A 27,740-nucleotide genomic window follows, 5' to 3' on the forward strand; every position below is an offset into this window, starting at 1 on the left:
GTATCGTCTCAGTTGTGCGACTGGATTCGTGATTTCCTGTCAGGAAGGTCGCAGTTCGTAGTAATAGACGGCAAATCATCGAGTAAAACTGAAGTGATATCAGGTGTTCCCCAGGGAAGCGTCCTGGGACCTCTACTGTTCCTGATCTATATAAATGACCTGGGTGACAATCTGAGCAGTTCTCTTAGGTTGTTCGCAGATGATGCTGTAATTTACCGTCTAGTAAGGTCATCCGAAGACCAGTATCAGCTGCAAAGCGATTTAGAAAAGATTGCTGTATGGTGTGTCAGGTGGCAGTTGACGCTAAATAACGAAAAGTGTGAGATGATCCACATGAGTTCCAAAAGAAATCCGTTGGAATTCGATTACTCGATAAATAGTACAATTCTCAAGGCTGTCAATTCAACTAAGTACCTGGGTGTTAAAATTACAAACAACTTCAGTTGGAAGGACCACATAGGTAATATTGTCGGGAAGGCGAGCCAAAGGTTGCGTTTCATTGGCAGGACACTTAGAAGATGCAACAAGTCCACTAAAGAGACAGCTTACACTACACTCGTTCGTCCTCTGTTAGAATATTGCTGCGCGGTGTGGGATCCTTACCAGGTGGGATTGACGGAGGACATCGAGAGGGTGCAAAGAAGGGCAGCTCGTTTTGTATTATCGCGTTATAGGGGAGAGAGTGTGGCAGATATGATACACGAGTTGGGATGGAAGTCATTACAGCATAGACGTTTTTCGTCGCGGCGAGACCTTTTTACGAAATTTCAGTCACCAACTTTCTCTTCCGAATGCGAAAATATTTTGTTGAGCCCAACCTACATAGGTAGGAATGATCATCAAAATAAAATAAGAGAAATCAGAGCTCGAACAGAAAGGTTTAGGTGTTCGTTTTTCCCGCTCGCTGTTCGGGAGTGGAATAGTAGAGAGATAGTATGATTGTGGTTCGATGAACCCTCTGCCAAGCACTGAAATGTGAATTGCAGAGTAGTCATGTAGATGTAGATGTAGATGTAGACCACCGCGCCGTATTCTGTCTGTTTACATATCTCTGTATTTGAATACGCATGCCTATACCAGTTTCTTTGGCGCTTCAGTGTATAATCAGATATCGACAAGCAACACAAGTTTTTGTTGCGAAGACAATGTAACACTGGAATGCCCAAGAAATAGCCAAACACATCTGATCTCCGGCCACATCTATGCCAAGCAGCAGCAAATGTGACATAGGTTATGTGCGGAAGGCTGCCCGTCGATTCCCAATAGGGATCCTTAATACACCAAAGCCACAGTGTGGAAAGTGCTCAGTTCCAGGGGTCCCGTCCGTCATGAGTCCGCCTTGGCCACCATCACCTACGGTTCATACTTGTCAGCACTCAGCAGTTCAAGTTCTCGAACAGCTACATGGAACAAAAACTGTGAAAGTTAGACTATCTATGCAGACCTGAGGACCTCATTTTCACTGGAATAACGCCAAGGTGAGGTTTAAGATTCACTTAGTTATTCGATCTACCCTTCTAATCTTAAACATTCTTCTGTTACGTTTCAAAAGCTTCCATTCTTGTCTTGCAGAAGATTACGCTCGAAAGTACTTCTAAACAAATAAACTACCTTTAAAACGATTGGACATTGAATTAAATTCAGTGCCGACAAGTGAAAATTTGTGCCGAACCGGGACTCCCAATCAGATTTCCCGCTTTATGAGAGCAGTCATTTTACCTGCTTTTCAAACAATTCTCTCGAGCTTCCGTTGGCGTCAAGTGGTTCTAAATCCACGAGCTTTCGGCCAAGTACTCTTCGCGCGCTGTGAAGTTGTGACTGTTTTTTTGTTGCTACTACCGTCCATATACAGCCGGTTACCTTCCGTGACGTCACTAGCGCTTGCTCCAGCATGATATAACGTACTGCTTTCGTTGAGCGCCAGCCGCGCCTGCTTCAGCCTTCCAATGAGAGGGTTCCAAGCCGTGCTTGGCTTCAAGACCGCCGTCTTTATCGAGGGTGTTGTCACAAACTCTTATCTCAATCTCTTCTTTTATTATGCTATACCAGAACTATTAATCCGTGCGGTAACAGATGTCTCTTCAAATGCAATACGATGTCCGTTTTCTAGAGTATGCAGTGCAACCGTTGATTTCTCGGGGTACCAAACGCGAAAACATCTCCCGTGATCTACACAGCGCTGTTCAATAGTACGGACAATCTTTTCGACATAAAGCTGTCCACACCCACACGGTATTTTACATACTCCTGGCGTTACGAGGCCAACGACGTCTTCTACAGGCTCATGAGTTGTCGAATTTTTGTTGGAGCGCTGAAGACAAATGTATTTAATGCATCTTTAGGAGATGGCTAACATTTCCTGTTACTGAGACACATAAGGGGAAAACGCAAGCTTCTTAGAATTTGGCTTGTGAAATCTGACAGTTGTTTTAGCCGTTTTCCTTGTATATTTTGCGAAAACGGATCAGTTGCCTCAGCAATTTCTCAACGACTGAGACGGTTTCCGCTAGATGCACCAGGGTCCTCAAAACAGAACGTTTCTGCGACGGATGGCGATAGCTGTCAGCGTGCAGGAATCAATCCGTGTGGGTGTATTTCCATTAAACAGTGTGTCTGAGACACCCATTTGCTTCACGGCGTTGGTGGGCGTCAAGGAAAGGAAAGGCATCATCTTTCTCTTCCTCCGTCGTGATTTTGAAGGGGTAGGATAGGATATTTTGAAATGGGCGCACGACAGCAATATCTCGAGCACCGGCGCAAGAATAGTTTGTGACGAGTGTCGGTGAAATGCACCAGACAAGACCGTAAAACAACACGGAAAATAAAGGTAACAAAAGTTGGAAAAGTGTGTGCATATCCACACAGAAACACGGAACACCAATATTAGAACATTAGCTAAACAGGAGTTAAAATAGCATATGGACATGGCTGACTGACGGCAAGAATAAACAAGGAATGAGCCAGCCACTCTGCAACACACTAAAACCTCCAGCATAAAGACTTAGGCCAGAATCCAGACATATCACAAAACTTTAATCACACTCTTCTGATCATCAGCTAAAACACATGGCAGATCCCCACTGATATTTGCTTCTGCCCTTGCATCACGGCATAAAATACACTTTGTTAAAATACACTCCTGGAAATGGAAAAAAGAACACATTGACACCGGTGTGTCAGACCCACCATACTTGCTCCGGACACTGCGAGAGGGCTGTACAAGCAATGATCACACGCACGGCACAGCGGACACACCAGGAACCGCGGTGTTGGCCGTCGAATGGCGCTAACTGCGCAGCATTTGTGCACCGCCGCCGTCAGTGTCAGCCAGTTTGCCGTGGCATACGGAGCTCCATCGCAGTCTTTAACAGTGGTAGCATGCCGCGACAGCGTGGACGTGAACCGTATGTGCAGTTGACGGACTTTGAGCGAGGGCGTATAGAGGGCATGCGGGAGGCCGGGTGGACGTACCGCCGAATTGCTCAACACGTGGGGCGTGAGGTCTCCACAGTACATCGATTTTGTCGCCAGTGGTCGGCGGAAGGTGCACGTGCCCGTCGACCTGGGACCGGACGGCAAAGACCGTAGGATCCTACACAGTGCCGTAGGGGACCGCACCGCCACTTCCCAGCAAATTAGGGACACTGTTGCTCCTGGGGTATCGGCGAGGACCATTCGCAACCGTCTCCACGAAGCTGGGCTACGGTCCCGCACACCGTTAGGCCGTCTTTCGCTCACGCCCCAACATCGTGCAGCCCGCCTCCAGTGGTGTCGCGACAGGCGTGAATGGAGGGACGAATGGAGACGTGTCGTCTTCAGCGATGAGAGTCGCTTCTGCCTTGGTGCCAATGATGGTCGTATGCGTGTTTGGCGCCGTGCAGGTGAGCGCCACAATCAGGACTGCATACGACCGAGGCACACAGGGCCAACACCCGGCATCATGGTGTGGGGAGCGATTTCCTACACTGGCCGTACACCTCTGGTGATCGTTGAGGGGACACTGAATAGTGCACGGTACATCCAAACCGTCATCGAACCCATCGTTCTACCATTGCTAGACCGCCAAGGGAACTTGCTGTTCCGCATGTATCCCGTGCCACCCAACGTGCTCTAGAAGATGTAAGTCAACTACCCTGGCCAGCAAGATCTCCGCATCTGTCCCCCATTGAACATGGTTGGGACTGGACGAAGCGTCGTCTCACGCGGTCTGCACGTCCAGCACGAACGCTGATCCAACTGAGGCGCCAGGTGGAAATGGCATGGCAAGCCGTTCCACAGGACTACATCCAGCATCTCTACGATCGTCTCCATGGGGGAATAGCAGCCTGCATTGCTGCGAAAGGTGGATATACACTGTACTAGTGCCGACATTGTGCATGCTCTGTTGCCTGTGTCTATGTGCCTGTGGTTCTGTTAGTGTGATCATGTGATGTATCTGACCCCAGGAATGTGTCAATTAAGTTTCCCCTTCCTGGGACAATGAATTCACGGTGTTCTTATTTCAATTTCCAGGAGTGTATGTGGTACAAAGATTTGCACGCCACAAGCAGCACAAAACGGAGGATTCTTTTACCGCAGTAAAAAACCGTGTGTAAGAGGGCAGCGCCCAATTCTGAGATGTGTGAGGATAACTTCACCCACCTGAACAACAGGCAGAGGAAACACCAAGGCTGGATAGATGACTTCACCTACCGCAGCTTATTGTCCGTTACCGCCAGCCACTCCTCATCCCACAACTGCATCAACTTCCAATGCAGTGCAGAAACGACAGCCTGAATGAAAATAGGACACTGTGCCACACTCTGCAGGCCTCATTGACATCTCGATCGACCTCTTCATTTCTCCGTATCCCTATTTGCCCTGGCACCCAGCAGAATCACACACGTTTTGTCTGCCGTTGGGGCAAGTATAGTTGGTCATATATCAGCTCGGCCATCTTCTCAACTGGGTACACATACTGTAACGAATTTTAGGCTCTAAGGGAATCGGAGCAGATGATAAACCGTTTGCCCTGAATACGTCGCATCTTTTCCAGTGCCTTCGGGATGACGGGGAGCTCCGCTGAAGGAACGGTATCGGAACGGTATATTCATCACAAAGGCGAATCCTGGTCGGGGAACACGACATAGCAGCTAAGAGAATTCCCTTGCTTGGAATCATCAGGGTGTGATGCATATCTAAAATGTTAAAAAACAGAGTCTGAAAGGTGAATCTGGTGTATTCTATTTCTGAAAATTGGTCAAGTATAAATTAAGTCTTCGGAGGAGCCAAGGTGGAAATCTGCTCCAATCACCATGTAAAACATTGAGACCGGCCACACCCATCACTTATAGGCAATCCTGAGCGCGAAGTCATAGTGCCTCGCTGCCCGTTGCCGGTTTCGATGAAGCTTCTCCATTAGAGGCTGAGCAACGATATGGTATGCAGATGTGTGTGGTGTGGTCAGTGTTTTATATGCCCGGCGCACCGTGAGTAGCCGTCGCCGGATGTGAAGTGGTGGTTCACCAGCGTCTGCACAGAGGCTCTGTATGGGGCTAGTTCTGAATGTCCCAGTCGGAAACCGAATCCCTTCGTGGTCCACCACGCCCACCATCTTTAAATAAAACGGTCTCGCAAACCCGTAATCTAGTCGAGATCGCACAAATGCCCTGTAAAACTAGGGCACACAAGTCCTGTCTGCTTCCCATGTACTGTGGCTAAGCCATTTTAAAACACTTAGAGCCTTAGGGGACCGTTTCTTCAGGTCCTTAAGATGTGGCAACCATGTAAGTTAACTGTCAAATATGAGGCCCAGAAACCTCACTGTGTCTTTAAAATTAAGAACAGTGTCCCTCATTCTCATGCCAGGAAAGTTTAAAATGGAACGACACGGTTAAAATGAACACGTACAGACTTCACGGTTGAGAACTTAAAACCAGTGTTCTACGCCCATTCATTCAAACGTCGAAGAGTTAGTTGCAACTGACGTGCTGTCGTTGCAAGGCTTGAAGGAGAGCAGAACACTAGAGAGGCCTTTTAAGTACTGCTATTAAAAGCTATAGGCAAAGACAGTCACATAGACAAAGCGATGAGACATGAAGTGAGCGACTCGGAATCGAAAATACCGTTGCGAGAGAAAGGAAAAAATGAAAATGGAAAGTCATCCACAAAAAACCCACCCGTGAAGTTGCTCGACGACAAGATGCCTCCAAGTAGTATCGTAGGCCTCCTTGATGTCAAAAAATATACCTAGAAGGTGATGTCGGCGCAGGGAAAGCTGTTGTATAGCCTTCTCCAGGAGGGCCAGCGATACCTCCTGAACCCACACTGAAAGGGACTGAGGAGTTGCCTCGATTCTAAAATCCACACAAGGTGCCGGTTGACTACCCACTGCATGGTCTTTCCCACACAGTTAGTGAGGGCAACATATGGTAACTACTCGGGCACGTATGGTCTTTCCCAGGTCTTTCGGGAAAGTGATCTAACGCACAAATGGCTTTAAAAAGCGCGAGGAGGACATCTTTGTTCCGTCTTGTGAGGTGGCGCAGCATAGTGTAACTGATTCTGTCGTGACCAAGGGACTTGTCATGAGCCGCGGATACCGCATGATCCTGCTCCCACCGGCAAGTTCGAAGTTGTAATCTTCATTAGTGGCAGACTGGAAGCCCAACTGCTTCTCTCAGCAACTGCTCACAGTGCTAGAAGCTTGAATCCCTACTGGTGGTTACAGTAACTGTGACGAACTAACCCGCCATAGACTAGGTAATGTCTCGTTGACTGGTTTTGACGCCATTTCGCATTATAGCAGCCATGGGATATCTCCCACCTCTCCCAGAAATTGTCATGATGGCCTCCCACACGACAGTGTTCAGGAACTGTTTTCACGAACTCTTCTTGCTCTCTCGAGTCCGGCGACATTTTATCCTAGCCACCTGAAATGCTGGAAGATTCTCTGAAGTCGACCAGCACTTGAACCTACAGAGAGCCACGTGTCTAGTCCTGATTGCAGAGTGGCATAAGTCACTCCATCAGTGGGCAGGCATGCCTCTTTAGTTGCCTCATGAACCGTGGAATGGATGTTTCAGCGCCGCGGTGGATCAGTTTGGTAATATAATCCAACCATTCCTCGCCATTGACATGATGTTCGAACTGGGCTATCTGACTATAAAGTCCCCAGTCTCCTCTACAGATCACCCACCGCGGCGTTTCCTTTCGGGTTCCACTCAATATGGAAGGTGAATCCACATTGGGAAGGGATCACTTTCATGCAAGTCATCGAGCACTTCCCATTAAGCTGTGTGAGCAAGGGCTGGAGAGCAAAGCGAAAGGTCAGTGGCAGAGAACGACCTGGCTGTATTGCAGAAGTGCATGCTCAGTCCTCTGTGTAGCAAATATGCACATGATGACACCAGATGCCTCTCAATAGTTGGGACAGGTAGTTGCAGAGCCCCAAAGCACATTGTTTGTATTAAAGTCACCACAGAGGATGAAGGGGTGGGAGAGCAGTGTAAGAAGGTTGTTTAGAGCCTCTTCGTGGAGCGCGGTAAAGGAATAAGATTGTCAACGGATGATGTACCTGCACTGATATAAGTGAGAGAGGTGAGGAGAGGTAGTCGGTATTGACGAATACACCTCCTATAGCTCTCTCTCTACTAAGTTCGTCCTTTTTGTGCAGTACATAACCTCATAGCACAGGGGTGTACGAGTGATTGCAATTAGTCTCCTGGAGACACAGATACAGTCGTCTGAGATTGTAGACGAAGTTCCTCCACATGCGTCCTGAACCACTGCAAATTCCATTGAAGTTTGGGATTCATCAATCATAGGGGTAGCATCTTCATCCTGTCTCTCCCAGGTTGGACAGATTGCAATAGATGGAGTCCAGTTGTGGAGTGAAATGACTCCCCCACACATACCTGATATTCCACCAGCTCGTCGAAGAGTCAGATAAAGCATCAGGTAGAATCATAGTCCTAGTGTTTACTACTTGATTTTACCTACTGTTGCTGCTTTGAGGGCTTTGCTGGAGATGGAATAGGTGTGGTAATCGCTGTACTGGGTTTCTGAACAGCCTCATCTATTGGAGGTGCCTGGGACTCTCCCATGTTGGCCACAGTACCTTTGTTTGCTATTCTATGGGGGCTGACTTGGAAGTGTACTGACACATGCAGGTGTTAGTGCCGACACTAGCCATCTCCATTTGTGTACAGGCACCAGCCTTGGGATTAGGACTCTGGAGCATTGATGCAAACGATGTAGTAAATTCGAGAGGCTGTATGGACTTGTAGATCTTTGTGGCCTCACCATAGGGGTTTCACTTTGTTGTTTTTATTTCCTGTAATTTGTCCTCCTCTGCAGTATATACTCAACAAAGGGTGGTTTAAAAGCAGTTGATGCATTTCCCAGGAGGCGAGTAGCTAACTCCTTCATGAACTCCCTTACAGCAATTGCCACATATCACTTCTCTCTTACACCCTAGGGCTGCATGACCTCGATGTTGGCATAGATATTGTTTATGCAGTCCAAGAATTCTCCCAGCTTTTCTTACGCATGAGACCAGACAAGGAATGTGTCGCTGACGGAACGATAAAAATATTAAGCTTTGCAGATGCAGTGTCTAGGACAAGGTCCTCAAGGTACTCCACAAACAATTTGGTCAATTTGGCTGTAACTGGAGCTAACTGGCTCCCTGTTGTGAAGCCGTCTGTCCGATTAATATATTCTCCATCATACAAAAATAGGATAATGTCAGAGTGTGCTTAAAATTAATACAGAAGTGTCGTCAAATAAGAGCAGATGTGTAGAATCTTTGATGGGAACGCGCATGAATAATGACACATCATAGTTGATCGTCATATCTCCTTCTCCAAAACGAGGCATTTAATTCGACTGACAAAGTCTGTCATCTTCTTGATGTGATGCCCATGTGGAGTAAGAGGTGGGCAAATGTTTCACGAATCTGTAAGGCGGCGATCCAATGGTACTCATGATTGGCTGTAGAGATGTGTTCTTCTTGTGAACCTTTGGAAGGCCATACAACAGAGGTGGTCGAGGCACCCGAGTGAAGACATTTTGAATGACATTCTCTTTCAGTGAAGACGTCTTGAGAAATTTCTACATATTCCTCATTATTCTTGTCGTTGAGTCCATTGATAATTTTTGGTATGTCTCCTTCTCCAGCATCAAACAAATCTCACTACTACAATGTCCTTGTGAGCTGACAGGACTGCAAGGAAAGGATCATTGCAGAGTTCCGAGGTTGGCAGCTTGGCTTTTGAACGAATCCGCATCTTAATTATCACGATGACGCATTAAGCAGCTGTTCTAAGCTGTGCATTGACCACTCTGAGACCACACTCTGTGCAGGGGCATAAACCACTCACTGGTCCAAGTACAGAGACGGCAGCAAGTTCTTGTGGACATTTGTAAATACGCCTTGTAGTAGAGGAGCATAGGTAGGGTGAGCCATACGTCGACTGCCACACGTAAGTATGCCCCTCCCCCCCCCCCCCCCCGCCCCGCCCCCAAAGATTAGATTGTATCTTGGATTTGGTATGGGGCTCAGGACGCCGCAGATAGTGACCATCGCCCCTGACTTCCAGTTCACACAGCTTCTTGCTGCAGCACTGATCTTTTGTATGGCGTGGATGGCAGACGAAAGTATGGTCCCTCAATGTAAGTCCCTACAGCTAGCACCACAGTGCACATAACAGCAGCTGCATGGCAATAGCATACATAACCACTGAAAGGGGGCAACCTTGGCTCATAGAGCAGGAGATAGTGTTCGTGCCGGCTGGCCATTCATATTAACATGAGAAATCGCGCCATGCAGAAGGTGCAGGCACCACAATACATTAAGATGTTCATGACGTGCACTATCGAAAGTGGGTTCAAATATCACCAGCACCAAGGCCTCATGCACACAACACGTTACTGCCAGTGCAGTGACATCACGGTAAACACAGAGTGCTGTCTGGCTGTTATTGTTACCACCAAGAAACGTCTCTTCATTAGAGACAACTTGAGATAGGACACTCTGAATGCAGGCTGCTAATATCCTCAAAAAGGTCGGTAATAGTCAATTCCCACCAAACTGTTTGGGAACCCATACAAGGATGCCATCGACAGAGACAGATGGCATCTGCACTGGAGTTACCAATCCTTGCTACATTATAGCCAATGGGTCATATGGAAATCATGGAATGTACAATAAAACTCTGGAACGGAATGAACAGTCGAATGAAAAGAGAATTTCGATTCCAAGAAAGAAAGGGCTTAAATCCTTACTTTACCAAGGGACATCCAAAATTTGTATCACCCTATCGATTAATCCTCATAAGTAACGAAGAAGTTGCTAGAAGATGTGGAAGGTGCTACCTTTGTGGTGGTAAAAAAATAACAAAATTACAGCGACTTGCAACAGCGGTAAAAGATTTGTTTGCAGGAATACAGTCACAACACTGTGACTTGTCATGACTGAAGAGTTTCTCTAGAGGAACGAAGTGTATGATTCTTGATATGTGTTCACGACATTTTTTTGTTAATTGGATGTCTTGTTCTTCGCTATGAGTATACAGTATTTCCATTTCTTCTCACTATACATTTTTGTAACACTTGCTTTAATAAAGGCCTGTAACAGCGCTGAAACCTGTGATTACGATTATGTCGATCTTACCTGTAGCTCAAAACCTCTTCTACAAATCCTGCCAGAAAACTGAAACAATTGTCAGTTAAACGGTATTTGATGTTAGGCGTCACTGAGTGCCGCAAGCGCCCGCTGGCGTAATTATCTTCAGCGCGCCTGCAACATGGATATATCACCTCCATTTAAATCTTGATTGTTGAAATCTAGAATACTCTAGAAGCATAGCCTTTATGATGGTGACCTGGTAGTTAAGGAGAACCAACACAATGGGAGTCATCACTTTCATGTACCACATTTACTTCACATCTAAGCTCATCACAGGTCTACTACATCAAAATATTGCCATACCTTATTGTACTAATTTGCACATGCAATCCACACTGTAATGCACTGATTGTTGCAATTCGCATGAGCATGTACAATCGGCACTCCATACTTTTACATTCAATCTTTGGTAAAAACAAAAACTTTATATCACTAATTTGTATAATTAATGATTTACTAACAGTCAACCCAAGGCGATGGGGACAAACTCAGCCCATATTACTCCTAATCTACTATCATCTGCTACACCATCACCACAACGAGTCGCTGCTAATTTAGGGCCACAGTCTCACTGTCCCTGCACTCATAAGAAGAACATACCTATATAATCGATAGTTTGCCTCCTTGTGACGTATGTGAGCGAATGATAATCTCTTACAGCATTGACTCATTTTATTATGTTGGTTTCATACAGGCAACTAGCAGACACAGAACACATCAATGCCTCGATTAACGTCAGCAGACAGGATGACATAGGCACATGCTACTGGTTCTATACCATCAACAACTCTCCAAAACATACCCAGTGCTTTTAGGAACGTATATTTTGTTATGTGAGCTTTCTATATGTTCGTCACTGCTGATGTGCATAGTGCTTTCTTTAAAACCACCACTGGCAGGTGGTGATCATGAGGACAGAACTGCTGCTGGCAGCCGCCTGCCTGCTGACGCTGGGTGACAGGTGTCTGGGGGCCAGGATCCTGGCAGCCGTGCCAACACCCTCCATCAGTCACCAGCTGCCACTGAGGACCGTGCTGCTGGAATTGGCCAGGCGTGGTCACCAGGTCACCTTCATCACCACCCACCCCATAGGGGTAAGTCAATCAGCAGGCTCTGCCTTAATTTTTATCAACATTCAAGACTTCAGTCTTCCTGAGATAGACTGAGAGATATTTCATGGTGACTGGCGCCGTGAATACCAAAATTCAACTGATGAATGAATGCCAGCTATCGAGTTGCATTGTATTATGTTAATCGCACAGTTTTTGTGAAAATATGCTCACTTTAACCGAGAATGACCAAACGACCTACCCCAGGCAGTTTGAGATATTTTGAAGCTTGATATAGTTCAAATAATGTTAGATAATAGTTTCAAATGAGGATTCTTCACAAACTGAAGTAACAGTAACAGTAACACATTGGTCCACCTCTCTGCTTTACATATGCCGTTATTTGGCTTGGCATTCGTCAAAAGAGTTGTTGGATGTCCGGCCGAGGGATATGGTCCCAAATTCTCTCCAACTGCCCTGTGAGATCGTCAAAAATCCAAGCTGGTAGGATGGCCCTACCCATAGTGCTTCAGATGTTCTAAAGTAGGGAGAGACGTGGCGAACTTACAGGCCAAGGTACGGTTTGGCAAGTACAAAGACTAGTCGTAGAAACCTTTCCCATGGGCAGTGGGCATTATCTTGCTGAAATGTAAGCCCAGGACGACTTGACATGAAGAGCAACAGAATAGAACAGAATATTGTCAACGTACCATTGTGCTTGAATGGTGCTGTAGATGGCAATCAAAGGTGGCCTGCTGTGAAAAGAAGTGAAACATCATAGCATAGGGCCACAAGGCGGGTGACAGGCATGCTGGTACCTCAACCCGGTCTGGGTCCTCTCCAGACTCATCTTCACTGGTCATCAGGATTCACCACTGAACACTGTTCTACTCCAGTCAATGATTTGCCATGCCAAGGTGAATAACAGTTTGCTTAAGTGCTACAGGTGGATCAATGCGTTAATGACTTGTACAATTTCTGAAGCACTTTCTCTTGAATAAGTGAACCAGTTTTTATAAACTTGTAATCATTTGTTTGTATGTACTTGTAATTTACATATAACGATTTTCATCATATTTAGATGATTCCATCGGTGTGCATAGCCTTTTTTCTGAAATTGTAATCATTTGTTTTCCTGTACAGGTACATCACATCTTTCTGTTTCCGTTCCCTTTGGATAATTCCATCGTGGAGCATCTCTTTGTTTTGCTTTAGAATTTATGTATGTCTGCCAAACATTATCATTAACCCTGATGACCAGTTCCATTTCGTAATAATTATGTTCTGATGGCTTAAAATTATTATTATCCTAGTAATGTATTGTAAACATGGACAAATTTAATGTCAGTTGACGTAGTGTGTTTGCAGACTGTAACACTCACGCTAATTGTGCGTACACTGGCAAATACAATGTCAACATTTATATCCCCTTCTTTGTCTAGGGATGTTTAATGACAGCCAACTCATCACGTAACTGCAATATCTAATAGAGTGGAATCATACTATTTCCTTCAGGCCTGATCTGCCCACTGATATACGCTTTTCATCCCCTCTTGTAATATGACGTCGCTAACTTGTGCAGCAAGTGGATATAAAAGTGCCACCAATATAGCATCATAGAATTCACGAATCACAAACAGAGTTAAAACACTATCTTATTAAGAATATTTCAACAAAACTGGTTTGAAATTTGTACCTTTAAAAAAACTGAAATACTTTGCTTATTATTGGCCAGATAACAATTCTGAGAACAACAACTAAGTCGGGAGGTAAGTACAGAGAAAGGAAGCTGGATTCCCTCAGTCCGAAAGGTACACTGGACTTTGTTGCTGAAGTGCCCTTCGTAGCAGCATTAAACATAATGTACGAAATCTTTATTTTCTACCAAATTCGTTTTACTTGCCAGAATATTCACCCAGTCAAGATGTTGGGGAATGAGGCTTTATAGATATCCCAGCAAGTACCGAATTTCTGCCTGCTACTGTACCATTTCAGACGTATATGGGTCAGGTTCCTTACTGCAAGAAGGGAGGTGGCTGGTTGGTTGATTTGGGGAAGGGGGCCAAACAGCGAAATCATTGGTCTCATTGGACGAGGGAAGGATGGGAAAGGTAATAGGTGATGCCCTTTGAGAGGAACCTTCCTGGCTTTTGCCTGAAACGATTTAGGGAAATCACGGAAAGCCTAATCAGAGTGGCGGTATTTGGGTTTGAACTGCAGGTATGCTAGTGATTGGAGATGAAGTTCAGTTTGGTAAACACCATTGTAATAAGGTCATAAATGTGACCGCTTTTGAAACTATTTCTCAAGAACATGAACATTCTAAGTGGGGTTTGCCTACTAATACATATAAGTAGAAGAGGAGTGAAGAAAACTTGTTAACAAGAAATCTAGGTATAACAACTCGTTTATTAAAAAAAATAAGCTACTCTGTCGTAAGCCACTGAAACAATGGCCAAATCAGCAAGAGAGAAGATACTACGAGTTGAATGACAATAGACACAGCTTGTAAAACAGATTTGTCACAAGTCCATGTGAATATTAGTAGTCTGAGAATCTTTAAGCTAACGAGAACACACAGTTAAATCAGGATTTAGAGTGATACCTGCATGTATTAAGAAAGTAAATGGTTACATGCCACGTTAGAAGCACTGACACCATAAAAACAAATTGTATTTACGTAACTATGCAATTGCTAACCTGAATGGAGTAATTATGAACGTTAAATTAAAGTGTTCACGTTGAGGTATTGTATTATTACATCCAATGTCTCATGTAACAATTGTTGTTGAAACACCTCAGGTTTGGTGACGCAACCAGCCAAGATACATGCAATCCAATCACCTAACAATTCTGTATCTTGGCACTGCAACAATGGTCACCCTGCATTCCGCAATATGACGTTCTGTTCTCAGCAGCGGATTATATTGTTACATGCTATAGCACAACACAGTGTTTGCACTGCGACTACATGATGAGAGACTAACTATTGTCATAACAAACTCTGTCAGAGCGAGCATAAATACATCTGGATGAACTGGTAACACTACTTCCCTCAACACCGTGCATTCGAGTGGCGCAGAGTACTCACCAATCATTGATCGAATGAGTAGCGAAGCAGCGACAGCCTGATCAAACAGAGTCATCAGACAGGCGAACCCAATGGTCTACGAGTTATCAGCTAGCCCTAATGGTTCAAGACTTCAAACTGAATCTGCCAAGATCCAGTTGCCAAATAAATATCCACATTTTCTCACCTCTGAGATGGAGTTTTGCCAGGATTGCAGTCTAGGAAATGCTCAGCATTTTTGTATGACATAACTGTCTTCGTTAAGAACATGAAACAGCATGTATTGTGCTTAAGAGAAGTGTTCGAAAAGGTTTTGCATCTGGAAGAAGGGCTGTATTTAGAACATATTATCAGTCATGAGAGAATATGAATGGATCTCAGAGTAATTATTGCTGTAAAGGAGTTTCCAGCACCGGTGCTTTTCTTAGTTCTGGCGAATTATTCTCGGGAGGTTGTATTAAACTCATCAAAAACAGCACAGAAGCTCACTCATATATTTTAGAATAGCGTGAAGCTTCACTGGTGAGTGAAGTGATATATGCTCAGTTCAGTCGGTTGAAAGAATTGTTAGCAACTGGACTGATAGTATTTTCCCAAATGATAAGACGGAATTTGCTCTGTCATGCGACAGGGGTCACACCTGTGTACTGAGTCAGCTAGTGGAGGGGGCAGTACCTGTAGTCACCTACGCATCATGTCAGCTATTGAGAGAGTAAAGAACTTAACTGTGAAGGAGAGAGAGAGATGCTAAGCTTTATGTATGGTTTGACCTACTTTCGACGTGATTCGTTTGGCGGAAAATTTAAAGTCACAAAACAGATTTTGTAGCTTTCAGATAGCTATTAGATCATAAAGTTACGTAGAACAGGTTAATGCACTGAGTGCTAAAACACAGTGAATGTAATTTTAAAGTAATTCATTGGCCAGGCAACACACATGAAAATGCAGGTGAGGTGAGTCAGAAAGTTATGTGTTACAACGAGTTGGTCCCACTGCTTCAGAATGATAGAAGGCACAAGGTGAGTAAGATTGCAAGATATGTGCAATACAGCCGCAATTTACTGTGTGATGACACGGTGTTATATAAACAATTACATTGCAAATTGAAGTGTTAAAATAGGTGCCTGAGGATGTTCTAATGGGGCGTGGGGATCCTAAAACAGAACATGTAGGAATATTGGTGGGGAACACGTAAGCAGGACACGGAAAAGTATGTAAAGATTTGTGTAATGCATGTGAAGAGCCTAATTAATTCGTCAGCAATTTCTGCTACTGAGATTACCAAAGGACAGGATATCATGTGAGATGATTGATTTGAACATCTTGGATCCGTTTGGAGAGACACTGGTGGGAAATTAATCTGTTTTATCCACAATTGATAACTTTTCGTGCTATGTAGAACTGACAGCCATTATCAATCAACAAAGCAACACAGCCCCTGTTGGTAACTGGTTACTGGGTACTCCAGAGATGTTGATATGGACCAAACTACTAACTTCATGTCAGAACTAATAAAGCAACGTAATCATTTGTTACGAATTCATAAATGAAATACAATTATGCTGCAGCCCCAAGGAAGAGTACGGGTCTGTCACTATATAATGTAGTCTACGGAAGGAAAGTACCATTACCATTTGTGATACCGAAACCGAAAGTGGACGAAAATGGTGCACCGGTGCAGAATTTTTGTAAAGACTTTAGGGACAGTATGGCGCCATGGGCAATGGCTCTCGACGACTGGACGGAATGGGACAACCGAATCACAAGTTGCTTAAACAGCTTGTAGAAAAATGGATGGTGCTGATGAACACTTCTACCAACGAAGACAAAAACTAAAAACTTGTTTGCTCATTATGAAAAACGGTAAAAAGTAGTTGGACTACCTTGTAGGTCAGTGGAGAATGATAACTTTCTATTCCGGAAACATCTGTCTGCATTGGTCGTATTTGATCTTTTCAGGACCAAGCAGAGGTTTTACCACCGTTAACGACGTTGGTCTCACGGAGAGGGAGGGAGTAACAAAGAAAGAGCGACAGGACAACGCAAGCGACCCAGTCCTGCGCAGCCTGGGCATACGTTGGCATATGCATTACGACCTAGAATTAGGCCGAATTAGAGAGGAGAGGAGGGTGACTGGAATACAAGGCACTAACGGTAGATATGAATCATATGTGATGGATCCAGATTCAGTACAATGGGCGACTTTAGAGAAAACTGAACGTATCAAAACATAGGAGATTTTATTAGTGATAGGATGAGTCAAGCATTGATCGTAGTAGAACAGCTGCGCCGATGTCATAAGGAGGAGGCTACGGTGCGTCTCTTCACTTTGACCCAAACTGTGTCAAGTGAACAGACATGTGAGCGTGCTTACCGGGCATCCACACAACCAACCCAAAGAATTGGCTCTGAGCACTATGCCACTTTACTTCTGAGGTCATCAGCCGACTAGAACTTAGAAATAATTAAACCTAACGAACCTAATGACATCACACACAGCTATGCCCAAGGCAGGATTCGAACCTGCGACCGTAGCGGTCACCTGGCTCCAGACTGTAGCGCCTAGAACCGCACGGCCACTCCGGCCAACCAACCCATATTTTCGGAAAGTAGAACTTCTCTTGGCGTACCCATTTTATAACTCAGTTGTACCTAGTGTCACCTGCTATGAGCAAGAACAATCGAAGGGAAGAGCATGAATGAAATTTCGTACAGTGGCATGTTGGTTAACAAGGTTCAGTGCAAGATGTCGGGAACTACCTTTCAGCGTTCGGCAACTATAAAAGGGACTACACCTCTGAACCTAAAGTATTGTCTGTTGAATGTACTTGATAATCTTTTCACACTACTACCACCAAGGAACCTAAACTACCTGAATAAAATCTGTAATTCCACATACTTACTGTTAGCAATATAGATTGGTTACATCACCACAAAACATTTGCTTCAGCGTACTTAAAAAGACTGAATCAGGTACCGGCACTAAGTCGCGGTAACAGAAATTTCGTTCTCAGAAGGTCCTAACATTGTGGGTGTACCAGTTGCTGTACACCTTCTGATGCGAAAGTTGCCGGTTACGACCTGTGCTCCTCTCCTAATAAGACAAGCGAGTGATCAGGAGGATTCCGCAGCCATGCGAATATCAAGCGCTCGCACTCACTTCCACATAGGCTACGAATTTACAGTATACACATGTGCAATACGCTTCGCTTACCACCCGAGTTGGGTACAGATCACGAATACAGGTTAAGATTAATGTTTCAAGAATGAGATTTTCACTCTGCAGCGGAAGGCAAAGGTCCCGAGTTCGAGTCTCGGTCGGGCACACAGTTTTAATCTGCCAGGAAGTTTCATATCAGCGCACACTCCGCTGCAGAGTGAAAATCTAATTCTGGAAACATCCCCCAGGCTGTGGCTAAGCATGTTTCGCAGGAGAGCTTCTGTAAAGTTTGGAAGGTAGGAGACGGATACTGGCAGAAGTAAAGCTGTGAGTACCGGGCGTGAGTCGTGCTTCGGTAGCTCAGATGGTAGAGCACTTGCCCGCGAAAGGCAAAGATCCCGAGTTCGAGTCTCGGTCGGGCACACAGTTTTAATCTGCCAGGAAGTTTCAAGATTAATGTTTCTTATTCGTGAATGGCAAAAATATTTATTGTACATATTATTCATTTACAAGAATGAAAACATTTATTCATGTGTGAACAAAGAAACGTTACGAATAATAGGTAAATATCGAATACAGTGGAATTTGTTGCTCCTACTTTTTGTCATTTATTATCCAAATGTGCTTTTTGTTGATTTAAATTAGTTTGCGAATATTTGCCATTCTGACCTCCTAAAGAAAATACCTTCTGTCACTTAAAGAGGATACCAATGCTTCTGAAATCTTCTTTAATTCATGATAACGATAAAAGACCTTCAAGTCACAATCGTCTTCAGCAAAAACTGAGAAATCGATAGCCTTTTGCAAGTATTTCTTTATGATTCCACGTTACCTTCAGCTCCCACATCATGTTCAACATGAAATATACTATTTATGACATAACATGATTTGAAACGTGAGCCGATTTCTTCGACGTTTCCTTGGTTATTGTATTATGTTTCAGTTTGCTGTAAGGCTCCCTGGGTCACGGATAGTAACACAGGTGAACCGTTTGTTTTCAGATTGTGATGAAGGATTGCAGCAGTAGTGGCACTTGGCACAGAAGGGCAAAAATGTCTTTCAATAGTACCTTGACATTTTATTGATTAAAAAAGTTGTCAGATTTCTGAAAGTATTATGAACTCTTTTGTGTACCCAAACACAGTGTCTGTTCTCGAATTTTTCAATTTCGAAGCTCTACCTGCATACATACACGTTTCATCAAAAAAGTATTCTACCTATAACGGAAACCTTACACAGAGTTAACGCTAAAACATATTCAAATGAGTTTAAACGTTCAGAAGCCTTCCATAAACATTCTGGGAGACTTTAGATTGAGAGTCTGATGTTGTTAACCGTTAGCAACCACTGAGTTCTTGATTTGTACATTCGTCCTGTAGCACTACAGACACGAATAAACAGAGTAATTGTATCGAGGAGACATCAACACCCGATAGTGTTAACAGCCTAAAGCCGGTCCCCGTGATCGAGCGGTTCTAGGCGCTTCAGTCAGAAGCCACGCGGCTGTTACCGTCACAGGTTCGAATCCTGCCTCGGGAATGGATGTGTGTGATGTCCTTAGGTTAGCTAGATTGATGTAGTTCTAAGTCTAGGGGACTGATGATCTCAGACGTTAAGTCCCGTAGTGTTTAGAGCCGTTTTTAGCAATCTAAGGAAGGTGTTGAAGATTAAGGGTTCTTGCTTGGCTACTTACTTAAAGAACTTGCGCACACCAGGACTGGGAGAGTGAGAAGCACTGACTGGTGCAGAAACAACTGAATGGGGGTATTTTTGTGTTTCATTTGTTATGCAGCAAACCTCAAGAAGATTGGTCTGAACACTCCAGTGCTTTACTAGGCGTGGTGGTTTGCCCTTGACTTCCTCTCACTTCTGAATCGGCAGCTAGTTGGGAGGGGGGAGGGGGGGAGAGCGACATTTTAACACGTACACCAAAACACAATTCAACTTGACTCGGCATTTTTGTCATTCTTATAGGTGAAAGAAGCGGTAAGTAACAGAAAATCTCAGGATTAATCGGGTGTTTAGTTTTTTAGGCTGGAACTTAAATCAGCGACATGTTTCTTCGACTACCATTAATACATTGTTTATAAAATAGCACTTAGGAATGGGAATGAACACTACTTATAGCATTCTGGAGAAAAAGTAAACAAAGAAAATATGGTGGAATAATATGTAATTCGTAATTTAAGTTACACATAATTTATTGAAAAATATGGTTAAATAATACTTATTCGATTAATTGCACAGACAGAAATTTATTCGCATAATGCCCATCTCTGCTTACCACTATAACTTGCACTGCCTTCCACTTTGTGGTCACTTAATACTATCAACTGCAGGGAGTCCTGTTCACGCATTTACTCGATATTGTTACGAGTGTTACGAGCACCTACAGCGTAATTGGGTTGAAAGTTGTTGTTAATTATAAACAAAGTAGACAATGCTCTTCAGTTTTCATCTCTGCCTACAGAAATCTGTCTCATCTGTTCTGTCCAAAATCTGTGTCAATTTCAGTGCGATTTTAGCTGGCTGCTTAATGTGAGCATTATTTTCATCTGCTTTTATTCACGCAAATTTAGACTTTAACAGATAAATCAAATACCTTCTGCAACATTCAGTATTCTATCATCACTTTGCATTTCATTATGCATAATTTTACTCAGTCTCTTTGATAATATTTGATGAATCTCATGTTTACGACATATTGAATTTCTCCTTATAAAACATGGAAAACCGACAGCTAAAAATAAGTTCTAATCCTAGATCACGCCTGGCGAACACTAAATCTCCTGGAGCGTGGTCACACTCTGCGAGAGCAGTCGAGTAGTCTCCTGAGCTCTCCAGCTTCCCCCACCACTGCGCTACTCTGAGCAGCTGTGAGTCAGACGACTACATTCTCGATGCTACAGACACCGGAAAGGTCGGAATACATGTCTGCAACAAAATGCAGCTGCCTGTAAGAGAAGAATACTACAGCGTACATTTATAAGCAGGCGTTTACCGTCTCTGTCTGTTTTCAACTTTTTTATTTTTCTGCCAAGGAATTACTTTTATTTCTCGATTACATAAATTCATTTTGTAGTGCTAACATGGTGAACAGAACAACATAAAGCGTTACATCCAGGCATTTAACATTTCATTGTGATGTTTACAAACTTATACACATTTCGATTTTATAATATGTAATAATTCTGAGACTATGGTTCATGATACAGTCAAACACATGGATTTATGCCGATTATAGCCTGTCGAACACGAACGTTGACGGGAGAGAAGAGAGAAGAAAAATCGTTCACATACATTGTTGAACAAAACTTTGAAATAATTTTAGCAGCTTGTCTGTGCAGTCAAGAATACTGTTGTTGGAGTAACATTTTGTATAAGCCTTTAAAATTCCTGGATTGGACAAACAGGTCGTTGAGCTGGGTGTTCCACTGTACACTGTCATCTCAAGTCGGAAATGAAAAGCGAGAATGATGTGACAAATAAATAAAAATCCATCTTCAGTGACGCAGTGTCTTGGAATTTGTATGAAATATTTTAATTGCTTAAACGCACTCAATCAGATCTGGTCCACTAATGATTACCTTGAGTTGTGGTAAACGTTTTATTTTATATGAAGCTGAAGTTGATTTTTACATAGGATTAATTCTTGCTTTCTAGTTTCAATCTTGTTTGCTGTAACTGTTACCAGGTCCTTCTCCCCTTGCATTAAGATACTTACAGAATTAAAATAATTTCCAATGTCAGCAATAAAAGATTTTCTCACCATCCTAGATACACTTTCCTCAGATTTATTCCCTAATGGCTGCCTTCAGTTTAGCCAACATACACTGCCGTTCCTCAGAAGACATGTGCATGATATTTTTTTTAAGGCTGATGTTGAAATGATGTTTGAATGAGTGGTTTTCCAGCGCATAATAAAGCGATGGCTTATTAATCACTTTGCATATTCTCTAAACGATACGAAAAATAAAGTAATTTCCATTCGCCATTGAGCGATGCGGCTTCCCCACTTTTTCCTTTTTTGATGAGTGCTACGTAATTCCTAATGCAGAATGTAAATCTAATTTGTCAACGAACTACTTGATACCTAACATGGCGGCTATCCAGCTCCCCTGACTGGAGCCTTCATTGTCCTCAGCCCACAGCTCCTCTCGTCACTGCGCAGGAGCGCGGCTGGTGCGCTCACGTTCGCAGACAACTGTTTGGCTAGTCCTGTTCTTGAGGCATTCCATTGTCTACTGGTCCGTTAGCGGCACTACTGTGTGGCATGACCACAGGGCTTTCTCAGCACTCGCTCAACTGGCTCTGCGTGGTGCCTAGTTAAACCACGCGATACCGAGAATGGAAGCAACCGACGGCATGCTTCTGGTACTGCAGGTGAACCGAGTCACGAGTGGCGAGCCCTTCTGACGCAGTTTCTCTAAGCAGATGCAGAGCTCTAGTGTAAGAATTAGTAAATAGTGATATGAGAGAGAGTGGAAAATTTTAGACATAGTGGTATATGTGGCTTCAGTAGTCAACAGGTTCAGCAGTATCCTAGAGATTCGGAGGACCGAATTCAGCCAGCCGCGGTGGCCGAGCGGTTCTAGGCGCTTCAGTCCGGAACCGTGCTACCGCTAAGGTCGCAGGTTCGAATCCTGCCTCGGGCATGGATGTGTGTGATGTCTTTAGGTTAGTTAGGTATACTTAGTTCTAAGTTCTAGGGGACTGATTATCTCAGATGTTAAGTCCCATAGTGCTCAGAGCCATTTGAACAATTTTGGACCGAATTCTCCTCATGAGGGAGGCAATGTTGTGACATTGGCCTGAGGCAGGCCATTGCAAACTGTCAACAGTTATGCAGGCCAGACACCTATAAAATTCTGCAACTGTGCTACCACAAACTTCTACAACACTAATTCAGTACACGCTGTAGCTAAACACGGCGTTTCCTCAGTTAATGACATGGGGGTGGGCTGAGTTTTATCATTACAGACTCAGCCATCAGCTGGTCCTGAAGGTTCAACACTTGGAACTGGACATGCTGAGACTGAAGATCCAGCCAGTCTCTGAGAGCTCTGAGTTCAACTCGGGAAATCTGAATGCCCTGTCAGCTGCCTTGAACTGTGCCCTGTGCGGGCTGAGCCCACTGTCTAACCACAGTATGGTTAACTACACTTGACCGAGAAATTTCAACGAACTACGTTACAGTAAGATCCAAATATTATGAGTAAAATTGTACTTTGCAACCATACAGTGAATGTATGGCATAGTGTGATTGCCTATAACATGGATGGATTCCACTGCTTTTGAAACAAGTATACGTTTTATCAGTTATTTTAATGTAATGCAGCTATATGCTTAGCTACAATTAGCACTCCGTCTTCAGGCCATAAGTGGCCCATCGGGACCATCCGACCGCCGTGTCATCCTCAGTTGAGGATGCGGATAGGAGGGGTGTGTGGTCAGCGCACCGCTTTCCTGGTCGTTTTGATGGTTTTATTTGACTGGAGCCGCTACTATTCGGCCGAGTAGCTCCTCAGTGGCCTTCACGAGACTGAGTGCACCCCGAAAAATGGCAACAGCATGGCAGTCAGCTACAATTAGTTGACAATAAATAGGCAGTTGTTTCCCACAAGATGTTGCAGAATCACCCTGGGCAAAGGCTGCTACATATGATGCCCCATATATTCCCAGAATTTGAAGTGGCAGGCAAGACCCAATTCCCTCGCCTCCTGGCCCACCATTATTATGCATCACAAACTTTCACTGTAGTTTCAAAAATAAAATTTTCTAAATACGGACGAATGACCGTAGTGATCACATCGGTCATAGCTTCACGACATGTGAAGCCCCATCTGAAAGCACACATTAGACATTGTGAATGACACTTAATGAGGAAATCTAAATCTACACTAATGGCCATTAAAATTTGCTACACCACGAACATGACGTGCTACAGACGTGAAATTTAACCGACAGGAAGATGATGCTGTGATATGCAAATGATTAGCTTTTCAGACAATTCACAAAAGGTTGGTGCCGGCGACGACACCTACAACGTGCTGACATGAGGAAAGTTTCCTACCGATTTCTCATACACAAACAGCAGTTGACCGGTGTTGCCTGGTAAAACGTTGTTGTGATGCCTCGTGTAAGAAGGAGACATGCCTACCATCACGTTTCCGACCTTGATAAAGGTCGGATTGTAGCCTATCGCGATTGTCGTTTATCATATCGCGACATTGCTTCTCGCGTTGGTCGATATCCAATGACTGTTAGCAGAATATGGAATCCGTGGGTTCAGGAGGGTAATACGGAACACCGTGCTGTTTCCCAACGGCCTTGTATCACTGGCAGTCGAGATGAGAGCCACTGGGCTGTAACGGATCGTGCAGCCACGTCTCGGTCCCTGAGTGAGCTGATGGGACATTTGCAAGACAACAACCATCTGCACGAAGAATTATACGACCTTTGCAGCATCATGGACAATCAGCTCGGAGACCATGGCTGCGGCTACCCTTGACGCTGCATCACAGACAGGAGTGCCAGCGATGGTGTACTCAACGACGAACCTGGGTGCACGCATGGCAAAACGTCACTTTTTCGGATGAATCCAGGTTCTGTTTACAGCATCATGATGGTCGCATCCGTGTTGGGCGACATCGCGGTGAACGCACATTGGAAGCGTGTATTCGTCGTCGCCATAGTGGCGTATCACCCAGCGTGATGGTATGCGGTCTCATTGATTACGCGTCTCGGTCACCTCTAGTTCGCATCGATGGCACTGGACTTTACATTTCAGATGTGTTACGTCCCGTGGCTCTAGCCTTCATTCGATCTATGCGAAACCATACATTTCAGCAGGATAATGCACGACCGCATCTTGCAGGTCCTGTACGGGCCTTTCTGGATACAGAAAATGTTCGACTGCTGCGCTGGCCAGCACATTCTCCAGATCTCTCACCAGTTGAAAACGTCTGGTCAATGGTGGCCGAGCAAATGGATCTTCACTATACGCCAGTCACTGCTCGTGATGAAGTGTGGTATCGTGTTGAAGCTGCATGGGCAGCTGTACCTGTACATGCCATTCAAGCTCTGTTTGACTCAATGCCCAGGTGTATCCAGGCCGTTATTACGGCCAGAGGTGCTTGTTGTGGTTACTGATTTCTCAGGATCTATGCACCCAAATTGCTTGAAAATGTAATCACATATCAGTTCTAGTAAAATATATTTGTCCAACGAATACCCGTTTATCATCTGCATTTCTTCTTGGTGTAGCAATTTTAATGGCCAGTAGTGTATTAAGAAACGACGTTCTCCTGCTATAATGCGAAGAAATAAAAATATTTGTATTAAAATTGTATTAAATCAGGAAACAAATATAGTGAATAAGTTACGTTTTATTTTCTATTGAATCAAACAGTACAAAACATTTTTTGTTTATTGTGCTGTCAGGCTATAGAGGACAGTTATTTTCTCATCCCGTCAACTCAAGTAACATTTCCCTACTTGTTTCAGGTTCCTACTGCAAACTACTCTGAAATAGACATTTCACTAAGCGTTAAAGCATTCAGAGAAGTGATGGATTTCAATGCCTTCCCTGATGCATCGTCTCCTGTGGCCTTACTAAAATTTATTCTGGACATGAGAATATATGGGTGCGAATTTCAGTTTGGTCTGGAACCGATGAAAGAGTTCATGAAGTAAGTTCAGCTTAGACTTGTTTTTTGTGTTACAAAAAATAAAAAATAAATATGTTATAAGTATTGCTAAATGAAATGTAGTTAGTGGTAAAAGTATCCGTGAAATTCGCCATACCAGTACTTCACATATCATTAAAACGAAAGAGCCATTTGAAATGTAGCCCACAGCAGCCACGCTGAAAGGTATCTGAAATGTGCAATTTTTGCACTATATTCAAAAGAATTTATTCAAGGAATTACGTAAAAAGTTTAATTCGCACATGTAAAGTATGTCATCAAAACATAGACACACACGTATATGAACGCGCAAGTTCACACAATGTTTATGCCATGAAGTTACAAGCTGACAAACACTTGTGAACACACAAAGTTCGATCTCAGTAGCATACATGGTGTAAGGCAGAACAGACAATCAAATGTGTTCATCATCTAAATTATCCTATAATGCTTGTCAAGTGTCATAATCTTCTTTCGAAGTCTGAAACAAGTGCAAAAATACGTAAGCCACATATTGTTTATGTCAATGTTACTTGCACTTTTGTCAGAAATATAGATCAGTAGCTCTCTCTCTCTCTCTCTCTCTCCTCTCTCTCTCTCTCACTCTCTCACTCTCTCTCTCTCTCTCTCTCTCTCTCTCTCTCTCTCTCTCTCTCACACACACACACACACACACACGCACACACATACACACACACTATGATTATTCCAAGAGTGATAATGGTACTACCGCATCTAAAATTCAGTTTCATCTGAGGCTAGGTTATTGATGATTTGTAGAATTAACTAACATGAACTTATAATTTTTTTTTAGTTTTCCTGTCATGCTTCACATTAACGAGCACCATTTATAGGGAAGAAGATACTGTATCATGTTACACACTAGGAAGGTATAATAATTAATGGTGATTGGTAATTATTGCTTTTTATTACAAGTAGTTTAGCCTTACTCAAGATTATGTACGTAAACAAATTTCTAGAAAGGCTGCATACCTACCAGAAGTATGATACCAAGCCTTACTAAAGGATTTAAAGTCTGTATTTCATATACCGGTAACTAACTAATAAATTACACCAAATATGTGAAATATGTAAGCACCCAACATAGTCACAGGTAAAGGAACTACTCAAGCGCCATTATAGAATGGAAAGCGTGTGTTTTAACGATATCTTGATAGCAACGTATTACTTAAGCCGTTCATTTTCGTAATGTATAAGGAGAACTTCACAATACCGAATATTTACATACAAAACAATATTAAGAAAGACAGTGGTGTGATAAGACAGAGATACAAAATATTTTAGTAAACCATTGCTACAACAAATCTTGTATTCGCTTCCTACTTCCCCATGGAATGGGAACAAGTCAGGCTTATAAATTACTTGAAGCTCATTATATGGCATCTATATGTGATATGTAAATATAGAAACGTATGGAATATTTCGTCACAGTTTTGCTGTAACCTAACGATGTGTAGGGGAATTTGTTACAATTTTACTGTGACACAGTGATGTGTGGTAGGGTGAAGTGTCATGTAGTTCCAAATGTGGTTCTGATTAGTACTGTTGATTACAAAAAGGAAGAGAAATACAGTCATAAACGTTTCAGAAGGTTTTGGAACGACTGTTTTAATCAAAAATTGGTAGTGTACATAATCTCCAGTACTTCTAGATTAAATGTAATAAAAAGAGACATTAGCTTGTCACTAACATCGATTATTTGTTTATAGTGTAGAAAATAGTATAGTATCTTCTTTAACCCTAAAACGATAATTGATGACGTGAAGCAGTAGCGAAATTTTTTAACACATGATGTGATGAAAGTTCTTTCTATGTACCACCAGTAACACAGCCTCAAGTAGATGTGCTATTGAAACACCAGTATCTCTATGGATTCAGATGTGCAATTATCATTGCAGTACTTAATTTCAGTCATATTTTAGGTCTCAGTTGAAACATGACACTAACATTGTGACACTTATCCCCTCACACAACAGTAATACCAGGCAAATATTAGTTAGTGTACTTGCCTCCTTAATGTAGTATTATGGTCAATATGTGTTTTGTACGGTCGTGGGTTTTTTCAGTTTTTGTCCAAAGCCTT

The 27,740-nt window shown here is 43.4% G+C and overlaps 1 protein-coding gene across 1 annotated transcript in view; it reads left to right on the forward strand.

The window, feature by feature from the left end:
• Positions 1-27,740, forward strand: part of LOC126354652 (UDP-glucosyltransferase 2-like) — an 82,062-nt gene that overhangs the window by 16,087 nt on the left and 38,235 nt on the right. Inside the window, exons 2-3 of the mRNA XM_050004428.1 lie at positions 11,569-11,763; positions 25,455-25,639. Of these exons, the coding sequence (XP_049860385.1) occupies positions 11,578-11,763; positions 25,455-25,639 (371 nt within the window). The 5' untranslated portion in view covers positions 11,569-11,577. The remainder of the gene's footprint in view (positions 1-11,568; positions 11,764-25,454; positions 25,640-27,740) is intronic.

The sequence above is a fragment of the Schistocerca gregaria genome, chromosome 3 (genome assembly GCF_023897955.1).
Source record: "Schistocerca gregaria isolate iqSchGreg1 chromosome 3, iqSchGreg1.2, whole genome shotgun sequence".
Lineage (NCBI taxonomy): Eukaryota > Metazoa > Arthropoda > Insecta > Orthoptera > Acrididae > Schistocerca > Schistocerca gregaria.